Source organism: Nannobrachium achirus, assembly GCF_963921795.1.
Source record: "Nannobrachium achirus genome assembly, chromosome: 18".
NCBI lineage: Eukaryota > Metazoa > Chordata > Actinopteri > Myctophiformes > Myctophidae > Nannobrachium > Nannobrachium achirus.
The window spans coordinates 41064551-41083074 of NC_137825.1; the positions used below are offsets into that span (position 1 = coordinate 41064551).

Consider the following 18524-nt stretch of genomic DNA (forward strand, 5'->3'; position numbering starts at 1 on the left):
ATATCTGCAGTGATCTCCATATATGGACATAAAATGGACACTGACAGACAGACAGACAGACAGACAGACAGACAGACAGACAGACAGACAGATAACAGATATCTCCATATATGGGCATAAATGGACACAGGCAAACAGATGGTCAAAACGGGTCCTATGACAACAGGTATAATGGGGTTTGCATTAAAGGGCGGGGCATTCATTCCCTATTTACATCGTTCCCGAGTTGGCCAGGTCGCCGACTAGACGCTGGGCCGCCCAAAGGGCGGCCCAGCTTCTAGTCGTTAATAATAGGAGCTCCTTTCAGGTGTAATGTCCAGCGTAACATTTCACACAACAGTAAAACAGTGGATGCAAATAACTTGGTCTCAGTTCCGCTCCGTTAGAGGAATACAGAGCTATTGGTGCGTGCTGTCACTTATATTGTTATTATTACAGAACAAGACAACACGTAATTCTTGTCCAATCCGTAAAGCTAAAATTGGTTGTGTTGTCCAATCAGGGAAACCGATGCTCATCTCCAAACATGGCTAATCGATCACCATAGCAACCCCAGCTCAGACAGGCTGTGTAGTGGTTCCGTAAGACAGTGGTCCTCAACCTCTTTAGGCCATGACCCCCAAAACATAATTTTTTTAACTGTCCTGACGAGCACTAAGAGTTGAGGCATTATTACATTTTGTATAACATGGTTCTATTGTGAAAATAGCAGATCTACATGCTTTGTGTGTTCACGCCAGCCAGACTCCCAAGTTATAATAATCAACTGTTACAGTAGTTGCACTTGTTTGACTCATCCAGAACTAAAATCAATACATTGTAAAACAGCCACAAACAACAACCAGCCAGCACACACGCATGCACCAACTGCAAGATGAAACAAAAACATGTGATGGAGCTGTCTGTGTCTCTAGTCATCTCTCAAGTCGTCGATATTAATGCATTTTAAAAAGATTTTCTTCTGGGCTTCAGAGATTGGTCTGGTAGACATGTTGTAAATAGCAATGTTGTAAAAAAAAGAAATTCCAGTTCCTTAGACTTAGAGGGAATACAAATAATGTGCAAAACCTCATAGTCAGGCCGAGTTAGAGTTACAAGCCAATTCTGTAAAGCATAAATTATACATACGAAAATAGACGATATATAAGCACAACACATCACTTTTCCATGCCATGTGAGCCAAAAGATCGCCTATATTCGGTCCTCGCCGCCATCGTAAGATGAAATATCAAATTTGTGTGTGCCTTATTGTCGCAGTTACTGCCAAAACCTCCACCGTCTGTCTGTCAGTCAGTCAGTCAGTCAGTCTGTCAGTCAGTCAGTCAGTCTGTCCGTCCGTCACGTCACACTTTTCCCCAACTCATATCTCCGCCACCGTAACTTGCCCCAATATGCCAAACTTTGCACATACACTCCTTGCCTGCCAATCCACAACCTCCACCCCTCCAGGGACCCCCGGAGCTCCAGGGACCCCCCAAAAAGAGCAAAAATTACCAAATGCCGTAACTCGGGCTAGGAGCGACCGGGAGAGCCGGGGCCGGTACCCACGCGTCCGCCTGGGCGGCGCCAAAAGGGCCATCAACATGAATCTGTCCCATATAGCGCCACCATCAGGCCCAACACATTTTTGGACACTGCTCCTACAGATTTTGCCCTAAAATCACACAAATCGGTACACAGTATGTCTACACTCATCTCATCAACATGGATCTGTCCCATATAGCGCCACCATCAGGCAGATTTTTTCAAACACATTTTTGGACACTGCTCCTACAGATTTTGCCCTGAAATCACGCAAATCGGTACACAGTATGTCTACACTCATGTCATCAACATGGATCTGTCCCATATAGCGCCACCATCTGGCCGATTTTTCCAAACACATTTTTAGACACTGCTCCTACAGATTTTGCCCTAAAATCACGCAAATCGGTACACAGTATGTCTACACTCATGTCATCAACATAGATCTGTCCCATATAGCGCCACCATCTGGCCGATTTTTTAAAACACATTTTTGGACACTGCTCCTACACATTTTGCCCTAAAATCACGCTGCGACCTGATGGTCGCTTATCTCCCGATTAGGGAGTTTTTCTGGTTAAATAATATATAATTGTCTAATGTCTTACCTGTATGTACTCGGTGAGGGTGTTGAAGACCTGTTTGGCTACATTGATAGCCTTGGAGAAGTTTCTCTGCCCTTGCTCATCAATAACCTCCTTCCCAGAATAGTACCAGTAGAAATCACTGATTGACTCCTGGAAGTGGACGGAAAGGGTGAAGAAACAGAAGGGGACGTATAGGGAGGCAGTGAAGGAGACAGGCCAAGAGGAAAGGGGGAGAAATGACAAGGATGAGATAAGGATTAAGATGAAGAGGATAAAAAGAGTGTTCACAATCACACTGGCTGTGTCAATGTGTGGAGAAAACCCTTAAAATGTTAGAACAACTTCATCAAATCCAACAAAATGAAAATGTGAATTCAACGCTTCAATGAATAAACCCACCTGTACTCTGAGGAGGTAGTCGACAGTGGATATGATGATGTTGACTGTAGTGTTATTCCCTGTCTGAGTCCGCAGGTAGTTCTGAAAGTCTTAAGAAACAGTATCGAGTTGACAAGACGTTGATGTGGTTTTATGTACAACTAAACTTCAACTAACTTCAAAGGACAAGAGCAAAATCTAAAATAAATGGCTATTAGATTCCGTTTGTTGTGCCCAAAACGAGTTTTACTATATGAAATAAGTTGTGGACAGCATAATTCAATAACCAGTCCTAATCAAACAATTGATCGTTTCTCACTTCTAAAGAAAAACAAATGTAGAGAAACAAAAGCATACTCTGATGGCACTCAAAACTGTCAGCTCACTTAATGACAGTGATTTGGCTAATCATGAGTTGAACATGAACTGCAATACCGTAATCTGCAAATACTGGACAAAAATGTAAAACTTGAGTTTACCTTTTTAATCTATGATGGAAAATATTAAAGTGAAATAGTTAGATTGTATCTTTAAAGCGAATATAAGCAATATATTCTTTCCCGTAATTACAAAACTGATTATATTGTCTTTACAAGTAAAGATTATCAACTAGCCACTAAATAACTACTAATTTGTTTTACTTTTGTATCTTGTATGCTAGGATATGGACGATGGGTGCCGTGCATCTGACGGAATGTCTAAACAATGAGCTGGTGGATGTTTACAGCCGCTTTTGCGAACAGCAATACATTTTACAGGGGACCTTTTTTTCCTCTCCAGCTTTAACTCCTGGAAAACTAAACTCAAACACACCTGAGTTGTGTCCTTCACACAGGAGCTGGAGGAAGCGGAAGAGGTCACATGTGAACTCATCGTCCCGCATCACCTTCTCACCTGAGAAACCACACACACACGCACGCACACGCACACGCACGCACACGCACACACACACGCACACACACATTCACATATTCGTACATCCACACGCACATACAAACACACACAAATGTGCTCGCTCACACACACACATGCACATACACACATGCACACACACAAAATAAAACAGACCAAAAAGAGAGAGAGAGAGAGAGGATGGCGAAAGAGGAAATGCACAGACAAAACAACAGAGAAGAAAAGGAAGAATACAGACAGAGAGAGAGATTAAAAGATTTTAAGGTATTACATTAGAGACAGAGTAAATGGGAGTTAATCACCAATGTTTTGTCTGTGAAAAGTGTATGATATAATACTGTATGTAATTTCTAAGGTACACACAAACACACATACACACTGCCCGTGTATATTTTGCACGAGCCACACATTCGTGATTATGACAGGAGCTATAAATTAATGAGCAGTATTCTACAGTCAGGACTTGATTTAGGCAAGCCAGACTGGACTTACTGTAAGGGAAGTCAGACTTGACTTACTGTGAGGCAAGTCAGACTTGACTTTAAGCAAGTCAGACGTGACTTTTTGTAAGGCAAGTTAGACTTGACTTTAGGCAAGTCAGACTTCACTTTTTGTAAGGCAAATTAGACTTGACTTAAGGCAAGTCAGACTTGACTTACTGTAGGGCGCATGTCAGACTTGACTAAGGGGTTGTCAGACTTAACTTACTGTAAGGCAAGTTAGCCTTGATTTAAGGAAAGTCAGACTTGACTTTGACTGTATTCCAATTTTGCTTTAATGTTCAAGAGACAGAATGAATATAAGAGGGTTAGAGGAACTTATGTGGAGGTGGATGAACATGTATGTATAGATTAACTCACTACAGTGATACAACCGTGTCAGTGACAGTGTGACAGTAGATTGACTTGACTGTTGGAGAGAGAAATCTGTTGGCTCTTAAAACAGGCCTGAAAGTGCAACATGTTTCACAGCGTTTGATGCAGAACTTGCACCATTTTCACGGTACAAGCACAGTTCTCTGACGAGTTGATAGTTCCACATGGAATGGCAATGAACCTGAAGAATTTAATTCCAAAATGAAACATTTGACTTTCAAATCTAACCATTAGAGCTCTATTAATTCATATCCATTTTCACATAACCATCCATGTCACTTTCTTGGAACTAAACTATATTGTTGGCTGAAAAAAGAAAACACAGTTATGTATAATTAAAAATGGGATTTGGGATTAAACTTTGCACTTGTTTGACAATTGGGAGATTATACAATATACTTATATAATGCTGTATTATGTATAAAAGGCACTTTCAAACATATTCTTTAAAAATGATACGCCAGATGAGAAGAATGTTAACACTTTACACAAAAACAGTGAGACTATTATAATTTGACATTTTTGAGTTGTGTCTTTATGGACGTATGTGGTAATGATTGACAAACTGTGGTAAAAAGAAAAAAGAAAACCTATTATATCACTATTAACTTCTACTATCAAATAATACACAAGAAACAACAATCAAATCATGAATGGAAGATACAAACACTAAATTGAAATAAAATAAGAAATAAAAACAAACAAAAAGGTCACAACAAACTCATCAAAGAAAGGGAGAGAGTTGATCAAAAGGCAGCTATTTCTGTGTGAAAAGTAAGCAATGTACTTTGACATGGAGGACCACACAACAATGACACCGACTACATCACAGGACACAGCTCGGCCAGTCAACGAGGGGGAGGGTTCAGAGAGAAGGAAGGGTTTGTAATAAACATATATCTGAGAAGAACGCCCCCCACCCCAGTTTGCACAGATCAGCGCAGACAACATAAGCCATTTTAAAATCCAAAATGCACCACTTACAAAGGGAGAGGGGAGGAAAGGAGAGACTGAGACAGAGAAAACAAAAGGGAGAATAAGACCATGAAGCAAAGAGATTAGATGGACAGACAAGAACGGCTAGAATCCAAAGGGAGGAGAGATAGATAAAAGTGAGAGGGGGAGAGAGAGAGAGAGAGAAGGAACACTGCACAACAGACAACCATCGACACAATAACCATCTCCATAATCGAGACAGCACAACCAGCCAACTGGCACTAGTTAGAAGATCAGGCCTGCGGGGAGGGGTTGGGGCGAGGGGGGGAAGGCGGAGGGGCGGAAGACTGCCACTTCAGACCATCTCAAAATGCTACAAGATATCAGTTACATCCAGAGGTGCAAAATTTGAGTTAAACGTTGGGCGACCATGACTACTGCTGCTAACATCCTAGCGCTGCGGACGGAGAGCATGTGTTGAGATTTTAGCGATTTGAAGCTCGACAATTGACCATGTCTTCGTTATTACACATGATCATATCCTCAGTTGTTTAGTTTACTGTAGGCCTTTTTTATGTCACACACAAAAGAAGGCTAGGATTCTATGTCAGTTAGGTTGTATGAAAAGGACAAACTCACAAAAAATATAATACTAAAGGAGATGTTAGCGTCGTGCTACAGCAAAAAAAAAACACTATACCACAGTGAAGGAACATAAAGCGGCTACGAAAACATGATGGGCTAAAGGTCAATGCTTGTAAGGCCCTTGCACGCAGAATTACAGAATTGGTATATATATATATTTTTTTTTTTAACGTACCTGAAAAACGCAGCAATAAAACTGGGTTCAACCTAAACAATGACGTACCGTCGCAGGCTCTCGTCGGACGGCAGTTTCAGAGGTGTCATGGCGAGTGTGTTTTCTTAAAAATGTTGCTGACCATTGTTTTTATGTATACGAAAAAAAAGAGGAAATGTGACTCTGTGTGTAAGGGCCTTTAGGTTTACACTCAGGACCTGGACAGAACTGACACAGAAGCTAATCAACTGACCAAAGCGAGACAGAGAAAGAGAGAGAGAGACAGACGGAACAACCCACAGACAACAAGAAAATGGCAGAAGGCATAATTACCACGCTCATTATTGATGACTGAGGAGGGGAGGACAGTACATTAAACGAAAAAATAAGAGAAAACCAATAAGAAAAGGGAGAAAGAAAGAAAAAGCCAGAAGTCAAATAGATTACATGGAGCAAATCTGTTTTTGTTTTATTCAGAATTTTGTTGTTTGCTCGATAGAGAGGAAACTAAAACATAGTGTTGTGCAGAAAGAGAAGAAAGTGGACTGACCGATTCAACAGGAACCTGTACATTATACCATCACAGTCTATAAAAGGGTATTGTGACAAAAAAAGTTGTTCGTCTACCACAGAGATGGAAATGCAAACACTGACACTCCTCCACACATTATACTTTATCCAAAAATAATGAGACGTTTAAAAACAAAATTAAAACTTTGAGAAAGAAAATGGGTGCATCATTTGGGTGCAATGGGTGCATACATATTCACAGGGGGAAATGACATTTTTAAATCATATATATAAATATTTAAAAAATAGATAAATACATAAATAATTCACATCACAATCACAATAACATCACAAGGGGAAAAGGAAAACTAAAGAAAAATACAAATAATATACATAACATAATTCTAACCAGGAGAATAAGCACAGTAAAATCCATAACTGATCACTGACTTTGTCTTTTTCTTAACTCTGTTTAATTAAATATGTGCTCATTTTCATGGATTGTGCACTATTTTGTACAGAAAACCTTTTTTGTCAGTGTACCCTTTCAGAAAACACACCACAAAATATTCTTATACCTTTACAAAAACTATTCAAGGCATTTAAATTTCAAGTTGAAAACAAGATTTTTGTATTTGTGAGCATTGGCGATATTCATAGACATATAGTATATAGGGGGGAAATTGACAAATCATAAAGGACAGACACTTGTACATCAGTAAATCATACATGATTATGATGCATGTAAAGAACAAAAAGAAAACACATATTATTGTATTTCTACTTGATTTCTACTTGAAAAAATAAATAGGACAAAGTAAGAAAAATAATGATGAGTTGACAAGGCTACCAAGAGCCTTTTAATTACACTGTAATAAAGATTTTACGGCAAAATGTTTGATACATTTCAACTAAGGGTGTCTGCAACCTCATCATAATTTCTACAGTACAGAGAACCGAAGTCTGACATCAGTGCCACTAGAGGCATTCATATTGAGAATACCATGCCATGGTTCATCTTAGATAACGTCATAGGAACCCTGTTCCAAGAATAAACACATCAGACCCGCCATTTTAAGGGTCAATCCCACCGGGCAAGATAAAGATAGAAGATATATTTCTCAATTGAAGTGGATGGGAGTGGATTGTAGTGTCCAGAGTGGACACTATCGTCCACTTCGAGAACGATATTTTTTATCTTGCCCGGTCTGAATGACCCTTTACTCATATCGTCACTATCGGGCATAAACCTTGTATCTCCAAGTTTCAAATGTGTATGTTTTTTTTCGTAAAGTAAAAGCCCTGCGTCATCATACAAGACTGTTACACAAAACTAGCGAAATTTGTTTTGAATCATTTTAAACGATAAATACATTACAAATACGATAAATATTGGACATACAAGGTTTCCACCAGACAACGACGATGTGAAGCATCAACTTCAGTGAAACACAGGCGTTTACACTGTACCTGACAGAATCGCGGGGCTGATTTGTTTATTTTTGTAAAGTTCTTATATTACGGGATCTGAGATTCCCCTATGGTATTTTCAATATAAAGAAATACCAAATCTTCGGTGCTCTATAGACAGCAGATCAGGAGTAGATCTGTGTCAAAATAATATTCACTGGCCATTGCGATCTTGCCCAGCACAATGGAACCAAAAAGGACCACCACAGAAATGGGAACCACGTCTCTTGCTATATGGGATAAAGCAAATGCATTTTTTTTACAGGAGAACATTTTATCTTTCCATCTGCTGTCGTCTTCACCAGACGTTTCTTGTTTTCCCATCCAAGTACTGGTCGTTGATGTGACTCCTCTTTTGAAAACAATAGTTACAGCGAGCCACGGGCAAAAACGCCAACTGCTTTTAAAGTGTGAACTCGCTGTGAACTCAATTATACGGAGCCATAAGACGTCTTAGACAGCTCCAGCGCAAACTATATGTCAGAAGTGTGTACGTGCTCACACCATCTCAAAGGAAAAACAAAGCAAGACAAACGTCTTGCTATGTATATTCCTTTAATAAGATTTATTTGAGAAACCTGATGCTGGCTTGAAGAGACATTATGAGTCAGGTTTAATGAGGTTTAGTGAAGCCTACCTGATCCCTCCTCTGTCACCATGCCAAGACCCTCTGCTTTGTTCTGCCGCTCAAAGGCGTTCAGGTCCAGGACACTGGAGCACAAACAAACACACTGCCATTCAACCTGTGGTGTTTGTTACACAATGCTAATCCTACACAACGGGGGTCTGCAGCGTTTTTCATGCAGGCCAAGGAGCAAGGACCCCTTGAGAGAGATGAAGCAGCTGCTATTTTCATCCCAATGCCCCCCCCCCCCCCCCAGAATAGGGATGTTACTGTTCAAGCGGTTAATTAAAAAAAGTTCCTATCACACAAATATTTGGCAGGCCCCACTGTAGACCCCCCTTAGGGTCCTGGATCCCCTGTGGAAGACCCATGCTATAGAACCTATCCACACGCTTCCTATGTCCCATCGAGCCCTTGCGTGAAAGGTGGGCATTACTTCCTGCTCCTCAGCCGTTTCATTCTGACTGCTGTAGCCGGTGGCCTGTCACACCTGAATCACTGCAAGTTGATTACTTGGTGCATTGTTGAATCAGATGTGTGGAGGAAGTGGAGCACACATTTTTCCCCAGTAAGCTCATTGTGAAACTTGTAGATAGAAGAGACACCTACCCACTCGCTCGCTCGCTCGCTCACTCACTCACTCACTCACTCACTCACTCACTCAAAAAGACTCAACATCCAATGATGTATGGTACTGTAGCTCTCACCAACATGGGAGAAGGACAGTGTCCCTTTGACAGTTCATTTATTGTGAAACATAACTAGGTTACCTGCATGACTGCATGAGGCCAGCCAGACTCTGAAAGAAGCCCACGTCCTTTTTGTCTTTCAGATAAATCAGCATTTTCTGCCAAAGAGCAGACAAAATAAATTATACACATTTTATTTGTATGATTTGCAGTTAAAAATACCATTCCAAATGACTTCATAGACATTCCAATTACATACATTGATTAGAATATATTGAGTCCTCTACTTCTTTCGGCTAGAAGAAGATATATTCTAATCAATTATAATTACCGTAGAATATATCGACTGCCTAGAGAAAATAAAATACGACCCAGAACCAAAAAGAGAATTGCCTATTTGTCCACTAAAAATGAGTCCAAAAACAGAGCATTTTAAGAAAATACTAGCCCTAACCCTGACCCTACAGTACTTCGCTTACATGGTTGGCTTATTATGGATGTTTGACATGTAGCCATCGAGCCTGAGCATGGCACCCGAAGGTTTTACAAAGTTCAAAAACATTAAACTAATAGGCCTAAAGCCTAAATCAACTGATAAGAGCTTCGATGGATGTAATAAGGACAGATTTTCGTGGTGTGTGGACTCTTGGCACTCAATGGTTTTCTCTAAATATTTTAGTTGCATATCTGCTCTCTGTTCTCCTTACATTTTAGCACACATAGTAAAGGTTTGGCACACCCAGGACACACATACACTCTAAAAAGACAAACAATAACAATTACCAATATTAATTGAAATCCCTGTTACTATAGAGTAAAGGTGAGATTTTAAAGATGAGACTGATACCTGTTGTACGGTGGAGTTGCCCCCATTCAGGACAGCTATACCCAGCTTCAGAGTGCAGGCCACCATCGGACCCATCTCCCCTGTGTGAAGGACCCAGACACACATTCAGCATCTACACAGGCCTATAATAAGTGAAATCACACATACATATATACATATATTTACAAGGGGCGGCATAGACTCAGGATGTTGGGAAAAGGAAGGTTCCCAGTTCGATCCCATGCCCCCCCCAGAGTTAGTGTCGAAGTGTCCTTGCTCCCGGTGAGCAGGTTGATGCCTTGCATGGTTTCCTCCACTGTCGGTGTGTGAATGCGTGTGTGATGTAATGCAGGGAAATACGCTTAGCATTTCACTCCAGGTCAGGACAGACGGGTGCGAAAACATTAGCTCCTTGGTGGATGCAATTAACTTAATTCATTAAAGCTGAAACAAACCTTTGCTAGCGCTGATGGTTTGCAGCACCATCTCTGCAGCCCCGCGGTCATGCAACCTGGCTTGCTGGTACAACAGCTTCTGTTTCTCCATCTCCTTCTCCTGTTTGAGACAAAATAAGAAACCGGTGTGAATGGTAGCAGAACGTCTGTATGGCACAGTACGGATCACTGGTTTTGAATTGCACATGTAAATCCAGAAATTCTAATTCAACAAATAGAAAGATATTAATCACATGATTTGATGCAGGTAAATTAAAAGATCTCTACCATAAAAGATCTTTTTCAACCCCGAGTCTACACAATATGCCAGATTTGGTACAACCAAATAGATCTAAATACTGTATACATGTTTTAGTTGGTTCGGAAAGGCTGCATTCTGAAGTATCGTGTAAACGTCTTGGAGCCTTGACAATTACTTCAATGGGAGCAGATGGTTGGTGACTGTGTTGTCAGTAGTAGAACAACAAGAAATGGGTCATAAGGTATTTGCTAATAATTTTTAACACCTTTTATGTAATTTCTATTATTTAGCCTGGCTTTTGAGATGCTGTGTTTTTATCACAATAGAACAATTCATAAAGTGCCAGATTAATAGTAACCAGTCATAGGAAAGTAAAGTACACTAATTGGCTTTCAGACTTGCCTGTGATTGTCTAGTATGCTTGGTGATCATATTACCGTTTATTCCTCTGGCACCATTCAAGCATAAATCAACAGCCACTTGACCCAGGTCTAATAAAAACACATGAGACTGCCATTTTCTGAGTCAGAGACTCTTAGAGCAATCCAAGCAAAGACAAAGTCCTCATACCAAATCTCAAGAGAGCTTTTAATGGGAGTGTTTCTGTGCAATTTCTCCACAGATAAGAATAGAGTACTATATTTACAGTATGTTTTAATAGTAGTCTTCAAGTTCAAGCTCACAACACCTCGCATGTGAGACACACGTGGCGTACGCAACTAAAGCCTGATTTATACATAGTGCGCTTGTAGATTTTCGGCGCACATCACAATGCACAAACCAAGTCAGGCTATCGATACACAGACATACTGATAACAGATATGATATGATAGGATAGGAAGACCACCTACTTCAAAACTCTTCACTTCCTCCCCATCTTCATCCTCTTCATCATGGCAACTCTGATGGAGAGACAAAAGGAAAGAGAGATGGAGGGGGAGGAGGAGGGATGTTGGTTATCAGTCTGCAAATGTGCACGGCTATCAGTGGTGTAAACTAAAGTAACTAAGTACATTACTCAAGTACTTTACTCACGTTAAATTTTTGAGGTGCTTTTACTTTACTGGATTATTTGCTTTTACTTCTACTCCACCACATTTCAAAGGCAAATATTGTACATTTTCCTCCACTACAATTATTTGAAATGAGTTATTTGTTACAAATTACTTTGTAGATTCCAATTATTATTACAAAACATACATTAACTCCTTCAGCCCAATTTCAACTTTGTCTATTTGAAAATAGCCGATCTACAAGCTCACAATGCGTTGTGAGTGGGCTTGTAGATCTGCTATTTTCAAAAGATTGTTAATGTGTGAAATGGGACATTCTGAATAATGAGTACTTTTACTTTGGTACTCTTAAGTACATTTTTGATGCCAATACCTTTGTACTTTTACTCAAGTGAATTTTGAATACTGGACTTGTAACAGAGTGTTTCTACATTGCAGTACTGATGCTTTTACCTAAGAAAGACAAGTGCGAGTACTTTTACCACCACTGATGGTTAAGCACACCGATGCAGATTGTGTCAGGGATTGAACTCTCACCTTAGCCATGATGTCAGCATAGGCCATGTAGAGACAGTCCTCATCCAGTTTACTGCAACGGGAAAAGAATCTTCACTCAGCACAGGAAGTCATCAACCACATTAAACCCGGCGTACCTATTTTGGGCATGTCGTTATTATTATTATCGTCTGTCTGTACAGTTATGAGAAGCCTGTATCGTCTTCCTCCGTGTGTGAAAGGCATGCGTGTCTGTCTCGCCCACAAAGTGGCAGAGAGACATTGGCAGAGAGAGAGAGAGAGACAGAGAGAGAGAGAGAGAGAGAGAGAGAGAGAGAGAGACTGAATGAGAGAGAGAGTGAATTGTACATATATTTGTTTTTTTTTATTGATTTTGGTTGCTTTATTTGACACTTGTTTTGGCAATGTAAATGTATGATTTCCCATGACAATAAAGCCCTTTTGAATTGAACTGAACATCGAGAGAGAGAGAGAGAGGGAGAGAGGGGGAGAGAGAGAGAGAGAGGGAGAGACATTACAGACGAATGCCCATGAGAGCCTGCAGTTGCAGAGTATAAATAATAGACACCAAAATTAAGAGGTATAGCCCTTTTGCAAGTGTTGTTGCATAAATCCGTGGTACAATAACTTCCTTTATGGTTTGTTTGTGATTCAGACGAGGCTGTCCCTTACATTACCGCACCTCCCCTGTAATGCTCTGGCACTTCGCTGGGGAGGACACAGTCGTCACGCCCTCCTGCAAATGGACGTTCCCTCACGACAACAACAGGTATTATGTCTTTGTGTCATGCGGAATAGCATCTGTACAATGCCTTTAACCACATAAACCCTAGCGTCAGTATTCTAGGCATGTCATAATCAGCGAACGTTCTATGACAATAGGCAAACATTCGATGAAAATAGCAGATCTATAAGCTCACACGGTCAGGCCATTTTAGGCAAATGATTTGATGTAGAGAGAAAAAAGAAAGGGAAGTAGACCCTTGGGACCCCAGACAACAACGTATTAATTTAAGACAAGATTTTGGCCTTTAGGAATTTGCCCAGTAGCAAGACAACGTAATTGCAATAATCAACTAAATAGATGCTGTTTGATAGTCGCTGATCGTTGTCACATACTTCTGCCTCTGGTCAAACGCAACATTGACATGCTTGAAAAATTACAGAGGATCTTAGGGCATTTGTTTTCACAAATCGATTTCCACTTGTGTTCAAATCGCATTCCGCAGTGATTGTAACCAGCAGTGTTGGTGCTGTGATTTGACAGATTGAATCAGGGCAAGGAAATTAAGTTATTGCCTCTAGAACGAGGTTAAAGGTCTGTGTGTGTGTGTGTGTGTGTGTGTGTGTGTGTGTGTGTGTGTGTGTGTGTGTGTGTGTGTGTGTGTGTGTGTGTGTGTGTGTGTGTCTGCTATTCAAAAAATAGCATATCTACGAGCAGTCTACTTCTGCTATTATTGAATTTCTTCGAAAGATATTGAAATTTGTATTTGGAATATTCTTTACACTTTTTGAACACAAATCTTCTGTGGGATCCTGGCACAAAACAATTTCAGATGGGGGTCCACGCAAGGCACGGAAAAGTTTGAGGACCACTGGTTTTAGTGGTTGAGAAGGTTTTTTTTTTCTCCCCCACAAATCGAACACTATTTGCAACCATGGAGGGTCACAGCTGAGAATATCCCACCATTTCTCTGTGAGCGCCGTTCTACTGAAGAGCTGAATGAGCTGATGCAGTGGATCGATGTGTTTCAGACCCTCTTCCTCCTCCGGTGGCTCCTCTTCGCCAGGTTTCTGAAACAGGTCAGTCGAGGTGACACAGACAAACACAATTACGGTACATTGCTGTCGAATGGAAACCTTGGGTGTCCAAAACGGTTACTTTTTGAAAAAAAGAAAAAAGAAAGAACCCGTGTTTTCGACAGACCTGATGTAGTTATTATTTAGTCACAAGCTCTTGATAAATACTTTTGATTGCTTAAATATTCCTTACATAAATCCTTCAGAGACTACTTTCACTTTCAACATTTAAAAACAGATGAAAATAGCAGATATACAAGCTCGCGATGTGACGCATTGTGAGCTTGTAGATAGGCTATTTTCTCTTCCTCCATGACACTCTTGTACGACGAAGTATAGGGCATTCATTTCATAATATTGTCGCTGTCGGGTGAAAACCTTGTATGTCCAAAAAACACTCCTTATTATTATTATCTTTAAAACATTTTAAAGTAGTGAAAATAGCAGAAAATAGCAGCTCTACAAGCACACAACGCCTCGCATCGCGAGGCGTTGTGTGCTTGTAGATCGGCTATTTTCATGATTAGTATGCAACACTATTGTGTGATGAAATAATGGCATTAATTTAAAGACATTTTGGATACAGTACAAGGTTTCTGCCTGACAACAGCATAATGTTTATACCCCCAATGTTAACATAATATGGAGATACCAGGTTTCTGTCCCAGCCCGACAACAACGACAAGCAACCTCTCTCTCTGTGTCTATCTAGCTATCCATCTCTTCGCCCTTGTTCTGTGCAATAAACACCTGTCTGGTTAGAGAGGAAATAATAATGTCAGGTGATGAAACCGTCCAAACACAATCAGCCATTCGTTGTCAATGCAAGTTTCATTTTCTGCTCTCTGCATATTAAGCTGGATGGAAAAATGTCATACAGATCAGTGTGGTACGGAAAATGACGTGTCATTATTTCCACTGCAGCCATTTTATTCTACTAAGGTTTTTAACTGCAACGATAGCAAAGCAACTGCCTGTTCTAGATAAATGAGGTGATCGGTGCCCTGTGCGTTTGAAATGCTCCCAAAGTGCATTTAATACGCATTACAACGTTTCAACCTGAGAACATGATGTACCTGATGTCTCAGGACAGAACGCTGTACTGCCCATTAAATTCACTTGGGGAGCATTCTAAACAGTGTGCGGATTATTACAGAGGCGTCATTTGGGCCTTTTTGCCCAGGAGAGCAACACCTCCTCCCCTGCTGCCAGCGGGAGTTCAATTGTCTTCTAATAGAACCCCCGCTGGCAGCAGGGGAGGAGGTGTTGCTCTCCTGGGCAAAAAGGGAGAGAATTTACCTGTCAATTTGACTGATAAATGCAGTCAGAGTGGTATAAATGTATATTATTTCATACTTAGGAAACGTTTCAGAAGGGGTAAAAAAACGAGAACATATGTCTTGAGTATTTAGGAAAAGTCATGGAGGGGGACATTTCTGAGACCTTCACGGGAGAGTTATTGCACTTTGCGATCTCAAAATCGGTCAAAATGACCTGTTAGTCACCCATGTGTTAAGAGTACTGGGGGTTTGCTTTTTAAGGACAAAGTCTACTGAGCAACCTTCATGTGTAATATTTGACCAGGAGCATCTACTTTGACTTCAAGTACTGGGGTTGAGAACTTTGTCCACCTCTGGCACCAAGGAAGAAAGGCTGAAAGTCAAAGCTCAGCATGAACCATAACTTTGAAGGCTCAAGGCTAAGCGATAAATGAAGGTGTACATTAAATATGGATTCACCCTACAGTATATTGCTGTACCATCTCACAAGACCGAACATACACTTTATTCGGCTATTAGGGCAGGTCAAAATAATGTAATTCAGAACTTTGGCAGTGCCTTTCAGAACTTTTTCCAGTAGTTCTTGCACCTGCATGTTTTTCTAACAAGCCGAACTCATCTGTAGCCAAACATTGTGTGTGACTGGCTAGAAGTGCAACGCCTTAGTCATTTATATTGTCTTATTTCTAATCTGTCAGTTTTGAAGAAATGCTGTCTGTGGATAATCCCTCTCTGTGCGACTACAAACACAAACAGATTGGGGAGAGATAGTACACACTCTGTCCACTGTTGTCTCTCAACAGAAATGGCCAAATCTCAGACAAATTATGTCAAGGCACGTTGGACGTTGATGGAAATAAACAGCGGAGATCCAGGCGATAAAACACTCCAATGCTGTATATACAATGCTTTGGTGGCTAGGCAGAGTACTGTGTGAGGGCGGGGACTCAGAAGCTGAGACCTATAGGGAAGAAAAAACAGTTTTGTACTTAAAGACTGTGACATGCCCTGCCAATGCCGAGAAAAGTTAGGTGTCATTTTGTAGTATGCTGTAGCATTTTTCCGTACCTTTATCTTCAGCATGTTAGACTAGTGTAATAGTTTTCTCTCACATCTACCCATAAACACTACCAGACATCTAACTAGAACTAAGAAAGCGTAACACATTACACCAACTGTAAGCTAAAATCAATTGTTTAAAATACATCTCTGGACCAGGGTTTCCGCTAGGCATTTTTGGGGCCGGCCACCTTGGCCGGCAGGATTATATTTTACCGGCCAATCAATTAATTTATCGGCCATATTATATTGAACGTCACATACGTGTTTGCAGATGAGATACTGTATCTGGTGCACCCAACTGATAATTACACCATTTTATGTTTGCGCTGTGCTTCCTTCCTCTTTATCACAGATGCAATTGCAATATGTTCCAACAAATTAATATCCTAACTATCTACTTATGTAGAGGTATCGCTTGCCAAAAAAAAAAAGAAGTGAATAGGTTAAAGTGGGCGCGCAACTCAAGCGAACCGTTTGCGCGCCCTGCCACACAGTGGCCTACACATTAATAAGTTAGTAGCCTATATGATTTTGGCTTCACGTCTCATTAAACCTTTTACACACATTTGTTTTATTTTGTTAATGTTATGTTATGATGGCGCAAGGAAGGTTGACTTGCCTCTGTTGCTTTGACCACGATGGCATCACATCCATGCGATCAGAAAGTCATGTGCGTGCTTGTATAATATCCATGATTCCACAGAGTTCGGGTCCCTTTTTTATTATCGTCTAGGCCTACTGGGTCCAGCTTGGTATATTACCTCGGAAGAACCCCAGTTCTGTTCTGATTATAACACTAAACCCACGCTGATTGTTACAAGGTGCTGGAACTGTCAGCTGTGAAACGTGATGTGTGCTTCTCCGTAAGGCCGTGTGCGTGTCTAAAATAGCAGACATACAAGCTCACAGCACGGCGCGTTTCGCCTTGTTGTGAGCTTGAAGCTCTGATATTTCCAATGCACGTAACCATGCACACAGCGCAGTGGAGATGGGATTTATGGCTCTTTGAAGTGAGCCGGATCTCTGGGATCCGTTCCTTTCAAAGAGCCGTTCAAAAGACTGGCTCATTCTAGTAGTTACTTTGTAGATTTTGATTATAATTACAAATAACTTCAACCCTATATACATTTATTTCGGACATATATAGGTACATATCTGCCATTTGAAAATAGCTGATCTACAAGCTCACAATGCTATCTATCGTTCATTTCAAAGAGCCGTTCAAAAGACTCGATTCGTTCTTGAACGTCCCACCTCTACAGCGCAGCATGAAGCAGCAGCAGTGGCGATGAGCTCCGCTGTCGTCAGACAGACTCACAGAACATGATAGGCTACAAATTTAAAATTATGATAGGTTTTAATGGTTGTAGCTTTACTACTTTAGACAAATAATTATGTGTATAATAAGATTAAATGATAAAATAGCCTAAGAGGCATTTTCCCAGCCGGCCACGGTGGCCGGTGGACTTTATAATTACCGGCCAATTAAACATTTAACCGGCCAATGGCCGGTAAATACCGGCTAACGGAATCTCTGCTCTGGACGCCTACACCCTAGTTAGAGCTGAGATCTGTTGACATGTTATTGCTGGTCACACCAGAAACAAGCAAGAAACCCAGGGGACGCCCGTGCATTTGCGGCTGCAGCCCCCAGGCTCTGGAACAGCCTCCCCCTCCACATTTAACTCACCAAGGTTTTAAAGACTTAACACTTCTTTATTTTCTGAGCTCATCTTATTCGTTTTATTTTGTGCATAATGTTTTGTGCTCATGTATATTCCTATGCTTTGATTGTTGTTTTAAATGTGCTTTATAATCAAGGTTGTATTCGATTTGAAGTTTCCATTAATGTTGAGGCATGATTTAATTATCAAGGGAACAGTGAAAACAATGAGAATGAACCATAATGTCATGACAGAATGACACGTAGAAAGTGTCAGCTGTCAGAGACACAAGAGGACTTTCCTGGATTGAACCTTTCCTCACCATACACAGTAAGATACTGCTCTGAAGAGTGTACAAATGG

At 40.7% G+C, this 18524-nt stretch overlaps 1 protein-coding gene across 1 annotated transcript in view; it reads right to left on the reverse strand.

Annotated features, from left to right (window-relative positions):
* The window catches only part of ryr2a (ryanodine receptor 2a (cardiac)), a gene marked incomplete at both ends in the record, with an annotated part of 292426 nt that overhangs the window by 37775 nt on the left and 236127 nt on the right, over positions 1 to 18524 (reverse strand). The window contains 10 exon segments of the mRNA XM_080747428.1: positions 2133 to 2261; positions 2511 to 2599; positions 3303 to 3383; positions 8629 to 8702; positions 9387 to 9463; positions 10153 to 10232; positions 10587 to 10686; positions 11679 to 11729; positions 12378 to 12429; positions 14044 to 14150. Coding sequence (XP_080603554.1) covers positions 2133 to 2261; positions 2511 to 2599; positions 3303 to 3383; positions 8629 to 8702; positions 9387 to 9463; positions 10153 to 10232; positions 10587 to 10686; positions 11679 to 11729; positions 12378 to 12429; positions 14044 to 14150 — 840 coding nt within the window.